Source organism: Nanorana parkeri, unplaced genomic scaffold (assembly GCF_000935625.1).
Source record: "Nanorana parkeri isolate BGI_ZX_2015 unplaced genomic scaffold, ASM93562v1 scaffold5, whole genome shotgun sequence".
NCBI lineage: Eukaryota > Metazoa > Chordata > Amphibia > Anura > Dicroglossidae > Nanorana > Nanorana parkeri.
The window spans coordinates 1,061,463-1,077,845 of NW_017306273.1; the positions used below are offsets into that span (position 1 = coordinate 1,061,463).

Genomic DNA, 16,383 nt, shown 5'->3' on the forward strand with positions numbered 1-16,383 from the left:
GCGGAGAAGGGAGCTGTCACTTTAGGATGGCCGAGCGGTGAGGAGAGAGAGAGCCGCCGGCTGTCAGAGCCTGGTCGAGCGTTTCCCTCTCTCCTCACCGCTCGGCCATCCTAATGTGACACTGTATCCCCGCAGCGTGTTATAAACCTGCTGAAATGCAAGTGCATGAATGTGAATCCACCATCAGTGCTCCTCTCTTGCTCTGTATCTACTCTATGAGTAGGAGATATTACTTCCCCCAGCACGGAAATCTCTTTACTTTGAACTTTGCAGCAATATACAGCAAAGAAAACAATAAATAAACATCGGGCAGCCAAAGTCCTACTTTCTATTCTGGGACAAGTCCCTCATTTTATCAGCAAGTTCATAAATGCATGCTTAGATATTTGTGTATAAATGTTAATTGGGTTAATAAATGTATATTGTATATACTTTTATCTTTTTATGGCGTCTCGACTGATACATAGAAATGTTTATAGAATTCCCAGTTAATCATTTTCGAAGCACCGATAATGTCCACACCCATTGTTTGTGGAGTTTAGTGGCAACTATAGGAAACTAGTGAGATGGGAGCCGGCTGTAGAAGAGGAAAATTACAACCAGCCAACAGGAAATAAACATTTTAAAAAATCTGACGGTCACATAAAAATAATTGCAAATCACAACTCCGAATATTTTCGTTACACTGTAATTTCTTTTTAAAATGCAAAATTGACTTCTTTGTGCACAAAGTATCAGAAAAAGAAAACCAAACTCCTTGCAGATAAAGAAAAACTATTAAATTCAGGTATTTATTTTCAAAAAATCAATAGGGGCAAAAACACAATTTGCAGGGCATTACAACAACTTGCATTAGTGTATTGCAGTGCCATTCATTTTAAATGGAACCCCAGCACACTAAGGAAATGCAGCTGCACTGCACATGCGTTGGGAGTGCAGCACAACTTGAAATAATACCCTACCATGCATTGTGGTGCACTTTGTTGAAAAAAAAGCCCGGTTTTTGGTCCATTTTAATGCAAGGGCGTTCCAAGCATTTTTGCTGCCTTGAACGGCACTCTGGGGAGGGGGTGTGTGTTTGTTTTGCACTGCACGCTACCTGTGGATGGGGGGGCCTCTACATCATCTCCCTGCCCGACGTCCAACCCAGTGACGTCTTTGGCTGCCATGGGCTGCACGAGGTTGGTGGCCTCTGCATAATCTAGCTCTGGCCGCCATCCCGCCCAGCTCACTGACGTCACTGGTTGCCAGGAGCTGGGAAGGATGCCAGCCAGAGCATCCCGCTCAGCTGCTAGCAACCAGTGACATCAAGAGCTGGGCAGGACTAGGTTGGTAGGAGCTTGGTGGGGAGATGTGTATGGCCCTTTACACAACTCTCCCATCTGGCTCTTACCAACCTGTGATGCTCTGGCTAGAAAGGGGGCAAACATTGTGCAGCACAGCGGCCATGCCCCCCCACGTGACCCAAAGATATGCTGCCTGACACCTCATTATAGCGACGGCCCTGGCTGTGCACAAAGGACACAGAGAGTGGCGTTGGAGCATTAAGAAAGTATTCCATGCATGTAAAACACCTAACGCACAAGAGGGATACATTATTGCAATCCTTTTTTTTTTTTTTTTAGACAGTCTTTAATTTGTATTTATAGATGGGAAAAGGTATCAGGATCTGTCTCTATTTCAGCCTCTTCTTTTCCTCTACATGCAGCACTGAGACTGGAAGAGGTAGGGAAAGCCCCAGCAGACAATCAAGCTCTCTTGTAGTGCACATTACTGTCTTTCTTAGGTCTCATTCACACACAACGCAAGCTAAATTGTATATTGCGTCTATGCGTGCACTATATGCAATCCCATAATGCATCACTCGTAATGGAATTTTTAATGAGCTGTATGCGCGTATATGCGCGCAAACACGCATATGTGCACGTAAATACGCAGAAATATGATGCCCGGACGCATCTCTGTTCCATCCTGTTTTTGCGCATATATACGCTACGCAAATATACGGCTCAATACACGGCTATGTGTATGGAGCCATTTATTTGCATATGGTACAATACGCACGCGCGTGGCAGTGTGAATGAGGCCTTACACTGACAAGAGGAGAGAGCAGAGTGATGACCCTATCAGGGAGTTTTTACTACTTTACTGTCCATGCTCAGAGTTGGTGGGTCTTGGACCAGGAAGACTTGCTCAAATAAAGTACTGTCTACAGGGAGGACACTGGGAATGCAGTTGGCAGCTGGTTAAGGGTCAAGCTTTCAAGACTGGCTGAACAGAATTATAAATTATTTGGCAGTTAAAGCAGCCCCCATATACTGTGTGTATTACAGCTGTGCATTTTAGCTGCTTGCCTGGCGATCTGATTTAACATAATTATTATATTTCATTTGTGGGGACCTTTTTAACTTGTTTTGCTGGAATTCTATTTTCAGCTGTTTAGTGATCGTCGTGAACAAAGGAGAAATGGCGTGCTATGAATGTACACAACTGTTTACACAATCCAAGCTATAGCTCTGCCACATAGAATTGGTGGATTGAGTTTCAGCTGGGCTGGGCTAGGATTCCCATTTTAAGGAAGTGCATTGTTCACATTGTACCTGCGTGCTAGTGTGTCATACAACATACACGGTTACGTGTGCGCAGAGCCGGGCCAACATGGGATCTTAGGATGAGAATAATGTTTTAAGGGAGCTGTAAACCTGAAAGAAAGGCGGCCTTGTATAAAGCGTGTATAAAATTAATAGCATGGATGCATGCGTTCTGGCATCTATAGGACATTTGCGGAATGTGGCATTTTACATACACTTGCTGTGAAATTGAGTAGACGCGGCTTAAAGGGCATCTGCAGGCAAACTGCTACACTTGCAGAGGACATCTATGTACATTATGTAAACCGATTTAGTCTTTGGAATCCTGTTCAGCTACTCTTGTGATTTGCCACACTACGTAACTAAGATGGTGGCACCGCTCCTTAAAGTGACACTAAACTCAGGAGTTAAATCTTAAAAATACATTCAAGTACCTTTCACTATTAAGAACAATGAGGGGAATTTATCAAAACTGGAGCAGTCAATATCTGGAGCAGCTGTGCATGGCAACCAATCAGCTTCTCTCTTTCATTTTTTAAATCTTAATTGAACAAACTGAAGAGAGAAGCTGATTGGTTGCCATGGGCAACTGCTCCAGATTCTCTCTGCTACAGTTTTGATAAATTCCCCCCAATGTATCTGATTGGTGTATCACTCACCTGCGGATCCTCAAATCATCTCTGAATTGGTGCTGACACTGTCCTTCCTTCTGGAGGGTGGCTACTTTTGTTCCCCATGGTCCCTGTGTGTTGTAAAGTAGTCACCGCTCCAAGCTCACTCCCATTACAATCTCTCCTTTAGCCTTCATTCACATATAGCGTTTGCGATTCCCACGCAGTTTTCCGATAAAATCTTTACAACTGCGCAGATTCCGCTTGTTTGCAGCTTTGCAGCTATTACTATAGCCGCGAACATGGGGAATGCGCCCCTGAAATCGCACTTGGACTAGTTTAATAAAAGTGCTTATACTTCTTGCACGTATTATCGAGTACTGGTGACTTCGATTACTGACTGAATCTTACATGGCGCCATCCATGTTGTCACTTCGAGCACCAAACTTCCATATTTGAAGGTCTATATGCTGTATGGAGTTATGGAGTGCAGGTGATCATTGATACTTGTTGGACTATTTTTCAGGTCCCCGCAATAGTCTGAACAATGCACATTAAAATGCATTGTTTTTTTAATGTTTACAGTGGTTCCGCGCATATTCGTACGGCCGAATACGCACGGAAAACCGCTCATGTTAATGGAGCCTTAGTTTACTCATTTACATTGAGATTAAGGCCCATCCCGGGAGTGAGCTTGGAGCAGTGACTACTTTACAACACACACATGGACCATGGGGAACAAAAGTAGCCCCCCTCCAGAAGGAAGGACAGTGTCCGCAACAATTCAGAGATGATTTGAGGATCTACAGCCGAGTGATACACAAATAAGAGACATTATTGTTAATAGTTAAGGTACTTGAATGGATTTGAAAGATTTAACTCCTGAGTTTAGTGTCACGTTAACATTGCTTCTCTGCCCCTGGGTTGTCATCTGAAAATAGATGGGAAATCTTCCATTAGGAACACTAGTTCTGGTGACTTTGCTGACCACCTAGAATTTCCTTTACATTACCTTACTGTTGTAGCTATTGGACAGGAAGTGAAGGGACATCTCCCCAATGGGATGGCAAAACAAGCTGATGGGGGTTATAACCAGTGGCAGGACTATCGCCATAGCGACCCAGGCGGCCGCTCTGGGGCCCGAGGCACAGGGAGAGCCGGCCAGGACGAGGATGAAAGGGGTCCCCCTGATGCCATGCGGGCCGCCTGGGTCATTATGGCATTGCAGGCTGCTGGCTGTCACTGGCGGCTGTGAGGAGCAACGTGCCGCTGTGACAACCTGTCGGTGATCTGCGCAGCGCCGTGTTCCTCCTCACAGCTGCTGCTGAGTCAGTGACAGCCAGCATCTATGGAGGCGAGGGCCAGGCTTCGGCAGCAGAGGAGGAGGTGGGGCACAGCGGACGAGGTGGGGCCAGCCAGTGACTGTGGAGGTGGGTGGCCCGGCAGTGGACAAGGCTTACAGCAGATCGGGGCTGACAGGTAAGAGGTGTGCAGGGGTGTGACCAGCCCACCTGAGACCCTGCAGAGCCCTCCAAAGAGAGTCTATAGTGGGCTCTGCAGGGTCACTCTCAGGTGGGCTGTGTAGTATCTCAGGTGGGCTCTGCAAGGGTGTAACCATACAAAATTTTGCTATGGGGCCCTGTGATTTCTAGTTATGCCCCTGGTTATACCCCTTTTCTCTATCCAAAACTTCACTTTTATTTGTAAAGGTCCTGGCTAGTGCTTAGCACTCCTTCATTCTTATCTATTGCCCAAATACCTCTTTATATAAGCACAACTTTTCCCCACTGGTTGTTATGCAGTTTTACAGATATGTGATAGAGCTGCTTTTGTGAACCGTTCCTCCACCCGGCTTTGAGATCCATAAACAAAGACCTGCTTCTTGTCACATGTCACATTTCATTAATCGGATATTTGCATTTCAGTTTAACTATTTGCCATCAGACCTTTTCTAGCCGCCTGAGACCTGCAGACTCTCCCTCAGGCAGTTGAGTTAGACGTTGCCTTTGCTAGGATTCTAGATTGCTCTAAAAAGAAATGTAATGTATTCTGTAGTCGCAACTCCTTTGGAGTTTCAGTCCAGAGTTCTTCTCTAGCTATATCTCTGGTAGCTTCTATCCTGGCAGATTTTTTTTTTCTTTTTATCTATGCAGCCAGGTGATTCAAGGCCGGTTTTGCATATAGAGGTAAAATCCCTCTCCCTGCGATTGGCCGGGCAGCTGCCAGTGATGTCATGTCAGTGCGATCTGATAGGTTCAGCTCTGTGTAATTCGTTACAGAGGTAAGGTAATTTGAGAGGCTGGATTGTGTGTCACAGGTGTTCTGGACAGAGGTGTCATGTAACCCCTGTTACAGACGAGAAGCTTTTTTTTTTCGTGCCTGCAAGCCAGGGAGGACACAAAGGTAAGATTTCTTTAATTTTGCAATTTTATTTTTTTCTTATTTTGTGCCCCGGAGCAAAACTCCCTTCACAGTTTAGATGGCTACATCCCAAATGTTTTCAGTTATCACTGGCTCTGCCCAAGAGTCTTTTTCTGCCTTCTAGTTCTTTAGAACCGTATTGCCAGTGCAGCATAACAAACCCATAAACTTATGTATCTGTTATGTTTATAATCTATTATTTTTTTATAGTAACATTACATTTCTTTGTTGCTTTTACTTTGTGTTATCTATATGGCATAGCTTTTTGTTATAAATATTTTCTATTTTTATTTTTTTAAATTGTAGTTTTTATTGAAGAAAAAGGGCATAACTACATAAAAACAGCATTGGATATCTTTTAGAAAAAAAAAAATCTCAGAAATGAAGTTGCAGCAAACTATCTAATTAGCCGTTTTTTGTTGATGTTTTGTTTGTTTTTTTAACTTTAACTTTAACATGCTTACTAGTTTGATACTAAAACACAATTACCAGTTGCTGGTTCCAAATTCATATGCTCCCAAGTGTTGTCCCTGTAGGGGTGGGCAATTTGATAGGGAATCTGTCCTGGGATGTGTCCAACCCTACTGTACAGACTAATAGTTTTTATTAACTGACCAGCTGTACAATAAACCCCTTTTTATATTAATTTAATAATATTGATATTTTACTTTGCTGGCTTTTTACTTAATAGTTATTGGGTTGCCATATTTCAGATTTAAGTAAGAGTTTATAATATAGTCCAACATAGATAAATGGTGATGCTAACAAGCTGACTTATGACCTTGTTGCCAAGGTTTTTTCTTTTAATGCTAGCAATTGCTTAAAAGGGTTGTTCTTTTTTTATTTATTTTTTGTTTTTTTTTACACTACAAATATGCATATATAATTTAAGATTGGAAAAGACACCTCTGTCCGCGTATATGGAGGGACAAACCAAACTGTAGCTCAATGTGAAACACCCCAACACAGTTGTGCCCCAGTCTGATTTTGTGTGGATGGAAATCAATCTATCCTGACCACCGTGGAATTTCTTTTTATTGGAAATTGTTCTTTGTAGTTGGGTCAGGAATAGATTGGCACTTTGAGTAATTGTATTAACGGCAGAATGTTATGGATGTGCATCAATACAATATTACAGACAATAATCTATAAGAAGCCCTCTTATGGGGTATGTGACTGAACATTATTCTAGACTGTTGGTATACTGGAGTCTGTGTATGATTTTTGGCTTTCTGGATGGAGGTGTTTTTGTGAGGGGCAGTGCTGTTCCCTTAATATACTACAATCAGATCAACATTAAATTTGTTTTGGCAGTACTGTCTGTGGCATCCCTTTCCTAATGAAATGATGAAATGTACTACATGGCCAAAATTTTGTGGGCACCTGACCATCATTCCAAGGCTTTACACAAGGTTTTGGAGTGTCTCTGGGGGAATTTGTGCCTATTTACACAAAAGAGCATTTGTGAGGTCAGATACTGATGTTGCATGAGAAGAACTGGCTCATCATGGGCATACCAATTCACTTCAAAGGCGTTCAGTAGGGTTTAGGTCAGAGCTCCGTGAAGGCCACTTGATTTCCACCATGCCAAGCTCCTCAAACCATGTCTATGTGGGGCTGGCTTTGTACAAGGAGCACAGTCATGCTGGTATAAAAACTGTTTCCACAAGGTTGGAAGACCACAGTCTAAAATGTCTTTGTATGCCATAAACAGTAGCCTACATTAGAAAGCCATTAATTCAATCATTTAGAGATGTGTCCATATAATATTGACCGTACAGTAAACTTTCAGTATTTCATACGATTCTTGTGAAAAAATAAATTCTTAGCAATCACTTCCGTGTGAATATTTTTACTGCAACAATTTAATCTTGTGATGAGTCTCTTTTATGACTTTACTCATTGTCTTTATCTTGCTGTTTGTGTATTTGAATGCATATTTCCTCGATCTCAGGGCCAGTGAACCGATGAGACTAGTATTTCCAATTGCTGTTGGCTGACTTTATAAACTTTTACAACTTTATATAGCATATTATACATATAATATCATTATATTTTGTAACTTTTGTTTGGAACTTCTCTTTGGGTTCATTCACACCACATCAGTTGAGCTGCATTGATCTGCACAGATCAACGCAATCTTAACATCAGGGCATATCAGCCTCCAGCCCTAGTGTACTCTTCATTTGTAGCAAGGCTGGTAAGCCGCAATATATTCCATTTTGGTTCTTGGTTTTAGATCTGCTTTAAAGCTAACCTATGCTGGACAAAGCAACAGGTTCACTTTAATGGTGGCCCCACAAACGGCACATATTCAGCCTTCCCTCATTACCCCAACACTTTGCTTGGCCACCAGGAGCGAAGAAAAATACCTTGTACTTCTGGGTATGGGGGAGCATAATTTGAAGCCTATACACGGCTAACTCTCCACATTCCCTGCATGGTTTCACTTTAAGTAATGCCTGACCATCAGTGCAGGAACACTCAGATGATTTTTAGTAGCTCTGTCATGCTGATATTGCACACATTTGGACCATTATGAAATCGTATGCAATTGATCACTGCTATATACTACATCTGGGTTGAATCACCCCGAGCATCATTTAGACCCCTCCCTGGACATACCCCCTGGGGGTGCCTTATCATGCTGGCCTGGGTTCACAGGAGAAGGCTGCAAAGAATGGCGCTGATGTCACGTCATGTGTGCCATCCTCTGTAGTACAGAATTATGCATGCCAAAATATTTACGATGGGGGGATTGTTCCATTGAGAAGGTGTGTGGGGGTCATGTATTTGCTAGACGTGCAGCGGCTAAAAATTCATTTTGTTTCGGATTTCGTTTATTTTGTTTTTGGAATTCGGATCCTATGTGTTTCGTTTCGGGAATCAGATTCGTATTCGGATCTGATTCGGAATTCGGACGAATTATTGAAAATTCAACTTGAGGTGGTGGGGTAGCAGAATTGGCACATTTGTCATTTCTGGTTGCTGTGCTCTAGTCTTTACTATTAAAGGGACATTAAAATCCTTCTCTTAATTTGTTTTTATCCGCACAGGATTTGGACGAAAATCGTTTCAAATCCGAAATTTTGGATTCGGATGATTTCGGGTGCTTTCGGATATGTTATATTATATATAACGAAACGACTCGCACATGTCTAGTATTTGCTAGAGATTCAGTAGCATGATTAAACTTTTAAAAATTGTCCATGTGCTTCTGCGCTTGTGATTTGAATTAGAACAAGCTTTGGTTTCCTGGAATTACCTAATCCAATAGTTCCTTGACTGGTCAGTACAGTGTCTCGTCACTGTGGCTGGATTTAATAATATTCCTTCCAGTTCTTGCTTACCTCTATTACCACATACAGTATGCTTGTTACTGTACACTATCATATTCAACCTGCCGTTCAACATTTATAATGTGTTCATTAAGATGTACAAAAAAATCAATGAACGAGGAATCATCTGGTGCTCCTTAGAACCTTGCTACCCAACCTCAAGGTCTGGGTCATCTTTCCAGGGCTGACCACGCTCTTCAGTTATTTTTCCGGACTTTTGTTATACAATATGTTACGTTCTAGGACCTTCTCTAGTGACACAGTAGTTGCTAGCCTTAAAATACCTGAGACCTGGGCTTTTTATTAGGGATTACTTCCTCAATAGAGAAAACCTCTCTAATGCCACAGTAATTCTAGAGAACTAGAATGCATGACTCGGCACCTAAGCTACAAATAATGACAGGATCTTTAGGTTGGACTGTATTTGTTCATAACATAAACTAATTTATTTATTTAACATGCACACAATATATATATATTTTAATAGATATATTTTCATAGATGTAAACGTAAAGTCCATCTTTGGGCAAAATTAAACCCACCCTGCCAACACTTCCATCCAGGGCCGGCCTTAGGCCTTTAGGCGCCCTGTGCGAGAATCCTGGCCATTGCTCCCAATTCGACATTACGTGTCCCTCACCCTGACCTCTAGATACCAGCGGTCTGGCCCGCCCCAACCAGTGATGAGCCACATTATCGTGCTGCTTTAGTCTTCTGGAGCCTGAAAGAGCTCACTGCTGGACAGCCAGTGGGAAATGTTGACACCCAACAGCGGCCAAAGCGGTGGAAGAAAGACCCTGCTTTTCTGCTGTGTAGAAGACAGAAAACTCTGCAGGTCACATGACCATGGATTTAGTCATGTTAAAGAAGAACTCCAGGAAATTTAGAAATTAACCCTTTCAGCTAAACCCCCCCCCACGCACTGCAAGCGTTAACTGTTCGTTTTGTTCTACGGCTTGTAAAGAAAATATAGTCGCCTGATCCTCTGTCCTGCAGTGGTAAGCACTCGCCTCTGCTCTGGCAGGGAAGTGTCTCCATCACCTACCTTACGCAGACCAAAATTAGCAGTCCATCCTTGCAGCGTGGGGGGTAGCCCCACTGCAAGGGTTCATTTTTACATTTCCTGGAGTTACATAGTTATATAGTTACATAGTATTGTTCTTCTTTTTTAAAGAGACATTTAGATTTTATTTTAGATTTCTGTAGTTATTAGCTACAGGAGGGTGGGTTGTATTGTTTGTGGCAGTGGGGTCCCTTGCTGGAGAACAGCTTTAATCAGCAAGTGGTGCATGCTTGCATTTCTGAGTCTATGGTGAATAATGGGCCCCTTTTAGTTTAAAGGGCGTGTATGGTGTTTTACATATACACTATATTACCAAAAGTATTTGACTCAATCCAAATCATTGGATTGAGGTGTTCCGTGAAATTTCCTTGCTACTAAATATTCCACGGTCAACTGTTAGTGGTATTATAACAAAGTGGAAGCAACTGGGATCAACAGCAACTCAGCCTCAAAATGGTAGGCCATGTAAAATGACAGAGTGGGGTCAGCGCATGCTGAAGCGCACAGTGCACAGAAGTCGCTAACTGTCTGCAGAGTCAATAGCTACAGACTTCGTGTGGCCTTCAGATTGGCACAACAACAGTGCGTAGAGAGCTTCATGGAATGGGTTTCCATGGCCGAGCAGCTGCATCCAAGCCTTACATTACCAAGTGCAATGCAAAGCGTTGGATGTAGTGGTGTAAAGCACGCCGCCACTGGACTCTAGAGAAGTGGAGTTGTATTCTCTGGAGTGACGAATCACGCTTCCTTTTCTGGCAATCCGATGGATGTCAGTGTTTGGCGGTTGCCAGGAGAGCGGTACTTGCCTGACTGCATTGTGCCAAGTGTAAAGTTCGGTAGAGGGGGGGTTATGGCGTGGGGCTTGTTGCAGGGGTTGGGCTTGGCCCCTTAGTTCCAGTGAAGGGAACTCTTAAGGCATCAGCATACCAACACATTTTGGACAATTTCATGCTCCCAACTTTGAGAGAACAGTTTGGGGACGGCCCCTTCCTGTTCCAACATGACTGCGCACCAGTGCACAAAGCAAGGTCCATAAAGACATGGATGAGCGAGTTTGGGGTGGAGGAACTTGACTGGCCTGCACAGAGTCCTGACCTCAACCCGATAGAACACCTTTTGGGATGAATTGGAGCAGAGACTGCGAGCCCGGCCTTCTCGTCCAACATGCCTTCTCGTCCAACCTGACCTCACAAATGCACTTCTGGAAGAATGGTCCAACATTCCCATAGACACACTCCTAAACCTTGTGGACGCCTTTCCAGAAAAGTTGAAGCTGTTATAGATGCAGAGGGCGGAGCCAACTCAATATTGAACCCTACGGACTAAGACTGGGATGCCATTAAAGTTCATGTGCGTGCAAAGGCAGGTGTTCCAATACTTTTGGTAATATAGTGTATGTTTATGTATATAATATGTTCAGAAATACAAAAATTAATTTTAAATCAAATGGATATGAAATATTATATAAACATTTCACAGCTTCCCTTTTCCAGCAGCTGTCCAAGTTGAATATGGCACTCTGGGGTTTCATATAGCTGGTTTACTGCTGAGCTTTGAATATAGAGCTAGTAGCTGAATATTACGTTGCCACATACACAGCTGAATGAGACCGAGGAGAGTCACTTCCTCCTAATAGTGAATATAGACCCAATAGCCGAATATCAGGTAACACACACTGCTGAATGAGTCAGAGAAGGGACACCCTTCTCTGTGTAAATACACAGCTTAATGAGTCAGCTGAATTACTCAGAGGAGGGACACCCCCTCCTAACAAAGATGATGCTATGTAAATCTTAATTTTGTGGGAGCAAAGTGCAAAGTTATTGCTGGGCTTTCTTATTGGAAAACCCAGAATGCGCTGCACACACTGACACATGGAAACACTTTGTAATGTCTATTTTTATCAAGGATTTTATACAAATATGAACATTTACAAAGGAGTAACATTTGGCCAAGCACTCAATCTGTTGACGTTTCCCTGGAAGTTCTCTTACCTTTTAATGGCTGCCCGCATTTGTTCAATCCTTAAAGCTGAGAACTGGACAAAAAAACTTGAAATATATTCATCAATAACCAAAGGATAAAAATGCCTTTGCAAACCAGATATTACCTTTTAAAAGTAGTGGTTAAATTATGACTGGGTTATACATAGCCTGTACAGGGAACAGAGCTGTGGGAGGGGTCCAGCAGATCACACTCACGACATGCTGCCTGCTGAAAACTACAGGAGGTTGTGGAGACGAGACCAGACCAGTCACCCTGCACAAGGAGAGAGAGCAGCAGTGACCGGTCTGTATTACAGGAGGGGGCGGAGACCAGACCAGTCACTCTGCACAAGGAGAGAGAGCAGCAGTGACTGGTCTTTATTCCAGGAAGCTCCAAGTCTCACACTGGATTACTGCACAGATCTGGAAGAAATACACAAAGGTCATTAAGATTCATGGAAGAATACACATGACTCTTGTATTTAGAAAATATTTACTTAGCCCGGAGTTCAGCTTTAATACTAGACCAGAGTCTTTATGTTGCACCATTAGGCGCATCGGACGAATTGTATTGAACCTTCACTGCTGTGATTACTAGCAAACCTCCAATATATGATCAAAGATCTCACTGTTGGAGTACCAAAAAATGTAATAAGCTAGAGGCTGACTCAGCCCACCCATCAGCCCACCCATCTATATCTAAAACTATTTGGAAACCATTTTTGTTGGAGTTGCACTACAAGAACATCATTGTACTGTCACATTTTCCAACCACTCTTCGCTTACATATGACTTCTAAGCTGGAAACTTCCATTTAGTATGAGCCCATATTAAGTTATTATTGCCAAATTTGTTACAGAATGTTTTGCGCTAAGCTGACACGTTGATGAACGGAGTGATAAAGCCCCTTGTCTTGTAATCTGCAAGCAGCTAGATCTGGCTCTCGGTTTTTTTAGCTGAGCTGTTAAGCTTGCAAAATATGCAAAAAGTAGATTTTACATGCCTGCCAGAAAATTCTCATTTACTTAATTCAACAAATGCCTACAATGTGCTATTTACTTAGAAGACTCTAATTATTGTGTGTGCTTCACACAGCTATATAAGCTGGTTAACTGCATACGTGCTGAGAGGAATGACATTACAGTTGAGCTTTGGAAGGGCAATTTAAAGTGACACTAAACTCAGGAGTTGCATCTTAAAAATACATTCAAGTACCTTAACTATATAAATGCATCTTATTTGTGTATCACTCAGCTGTAGATCTTCAAATCATCTCTGAATTGGTGCTGACACTGTCCTTCCTTCTGGAGGGGAGCTACTTTTGTTCCCCATGGTCCCTGTGTGTGTTGTAAAGTAGTCGCCGCTCCAAGCTCGCTCCCGTGATGGACTACAATCTCAGGTTTAGTTTACCAATTTGTAGGGATGCACCAATACTGTTTTTTTGGTATCGAGTACCAATATTTTTTAGGTACTCGCCGATACTGAGTACCGGTGCCGTGTTCCCAGATTACTAGGAAGTCGGGCGGCGAATCATGGCCAGTCGCCTGGCTTCCTGATTGCCTGTGCACCCAGTGTTCTAGCGAAAGAACACCGGCTTCGCCTGCCAAGGCTGCCTGGCTTCCTGACGAATCAGGAAGCCAGGTGGCACGTCATCACCCGCCTCCCGGATTCCTGATTGGCTAGGAAGCCGGCGTCACTTGTTGCCAGGTAGCGTGGCTCCCTACCAATTGGGAAGCCAGAACACGAGTCCTGGCGTGCCGCCTGGCTTCCTAAGTGGTTAGAAAGCATCCACCATTTGTTTTACCAAAGCACACTGCAATGCACAGCTAGGCGTTGTGGTGCACAATAGTACAAATGTGGTAAGAACTAGTGTACGTGTGCGTGGAGTGCTTTTCACACACACATGAACCCATGGATTTACCGTAATGCACACATGGGAATGGGGCTTGTTTAAGGCCTTCTCCACTCCAATTAATATCCCATTGTTTTGTGGTTAATGGAAATCCAACACAAACATTGGGTTATCATATTTCTTGAGGATAACAGTTGCCAGCGATCCTTATCAGAATTCCTAGCTCTGCTCAACTTCTGTGGCCATCACAAAGCTGAATAATGGTATCACCCCCACCCCAATGCCTACATGCTAGTGAGCTCAGTTGCTGGAGAGTGACCCCTTCAGAAAACCATTCAGCATGGTATATAACTCAAAATATTTTAGCAAGGACTGTCCAGTTCCTGCTCTTACTTTTAGCATCCCTGTCTGATCTCTAATCTGCCGGTGAAGATCTTTAAATATCCTATTCAGAAACTTTCATTGTGAACGCACCCCAGCCCAGTATACTTTGAAATTGCACTCTTTTTCAGTTGTTGGCAAGTTAAATTCTGAGATGGTGGAGCATGTTGCTTTACAGACCACAGGGGAAAATGTGCCCCCCAAAAATATTGAATTAGACTTCTATTTGGCAATGATCATTTTGTGGACAGAAAGGGAAAAGTAGAAAGGATAAAGGCCAAACAAATGGAGAACTGTTATATTGATGTTTTAGTCTGCTTGTATCTATATTTCTGAAACTTTGTTTAAGTGACTGTGTTGGGGACTTTGAATTAGAGGCTCCATTCTATCATGGAACTGATGTAGCTGAGTTGACATTCTTTATAAGGTGTCATGGTATGTGGTGGTGCTATGCAAAGTGATTATTAATCTTATGCAAAATTATTTTCCTGTTACTCATCTATATATTCATTTTTTTTTTATTGAAGGTATTTATGTAACGCCATCAGTTGATGCAGAGCTTTACATACTATTAGTTCACATCAGGACATCACCCTGTCCTCAAGGAGCTCATAATCTAGGGTCCCTACCATCACAAGCGCGCACACACACACACACGGGAGCCAATGTATTTTCTTTCCATGATCTGCAGTCTAATGCTGCATCTGCAATCCTGTTTTTGCAGTTGACATCGCGAGAAAGCAGTCCCGAGGGGCTACGAAGGGCCGACTCCTGCCGCAAGTCAAGAAACTTCAATAAGCAGCCCAGCACTGGGGATTACTACAAATATCTGGGACAGAACTCCCAAGAGTCTTCGGAGGCCAAAAAGATGGCACACAGTGAGGAGGTAGGATGCTCACTGATTAAAACCGTGTTGCTTCCGACCAGTTTAATTAGCAGTTGATTTGACAATTGATTATGTGGCTGGCCTGACTTAGAATATCAACTTTGTCAGAAAAGCATATAAAGATGGGACTTAACCTTAACACCAGTGGCAAGATCTCTGCACTGAGTTCCCGTTCCTGCCCACCTGCTGTTTCCATTGTCAAAGGATCACAATTTCATTCCTGTTCTTTTAATTTACATTATCAAGATTCTGGCTTCAGGCCGAGAACTTTGCATGACACAAAAGGCTGTGCATTATGGCAGAGGTTCTGGGGACATGCAGTGGACTTTAGTTCTGCTTGATGACCATGGTTATTGGAATGGGATGTCCAACAAGCTTATATAGATGTGATAATCAGGTTTCTGACAACGTATGACCTTCTAGTGTATATAGTATATGGTATTATATCTATATGTTAGTTTTAGGACAGTTACTCGAAAAGTATTGAAGCCAGAGACTGCCAGGCAACTGATACTTTCAGACAGGGTCAGCCCCTGTATGTTTTTCAGCATAGGGGTGCTTTAAAATTTCAAAGCACTGTGAATCGAAAGCTCCTCCTCAAGTTTTAGACAAACGCTAAAGATTCTTTTACAGAAGTTAGAGACTTGAATATTCTGCCCTCCACCTGTTCAAGGATAGCCACCCTGACTGAATCCTGAATCCCAGTGTTTTTTGATGTTACTGAGGCTTGGGTGAGTTTTTTTTTCCTCGTTAAAATGGAAATATGTTACCAGCACCATTGTTCCCTTCTTATTTCCATGTGCCATGTGTTGTGTAACAATCAAGTTGTTGTCTAAAGGAATTGCTTTTTTAAACAATACCCATTGTGGGTGTCATCTGACAGCATCTGACCTTTTTCCAAAGAAGGTCCAGTAATTGAGTTCCTCTCCTTGTGTTGGTGAGAAAGTATATTCACGTTTCTGCCCATTGTGGAAGAGTCTTCAAAATTAAAGTGTACGTATAGCCAAATCCCTTTTTTAAAGTTTTAGATCGCGTAGGGCAGGATTAGAGCCCCTACGATGTTTTCATTGCTGTCAGGGGCGTAACTTGGTTTTTCAGTGCCCAAGGCAAGTATTGCGTCCCCCTACTCCGTGAACAGTTAGCATTCTTCTGATTAGTATTCCTCTATCCCATCCCCCGCCTCCTCTCTAATCAGTACCCCCCACTTCCATCCTCCTCCTGCCTCCTCTCTGATCAGTCATCCCCCCCCCCCCCC

The 16,383-nt window shown here is 42.9% G+C and overlaps 1 protein-coding gene across 1 annotated transcript in view; it reads left to right on the forward strand.

The window, feature by feature from the left end:
* Positions 1–16,383, forward strand: part of ESPN (espin) — a 116,349-nt gene that overhangs the window by 72,881 nt on the left and 27,085 nt on the right. The window contains exon 8 of the mRNA XM_018576596.1: positions 14,994–15,128. Coding sequence (XP_018432098.1) covers positions 14,994–15,128 — 135 coding nt within the window. The remainder of the gene's footprint in view (positions 1–14,993; positions 15,129–16,383) is intronic.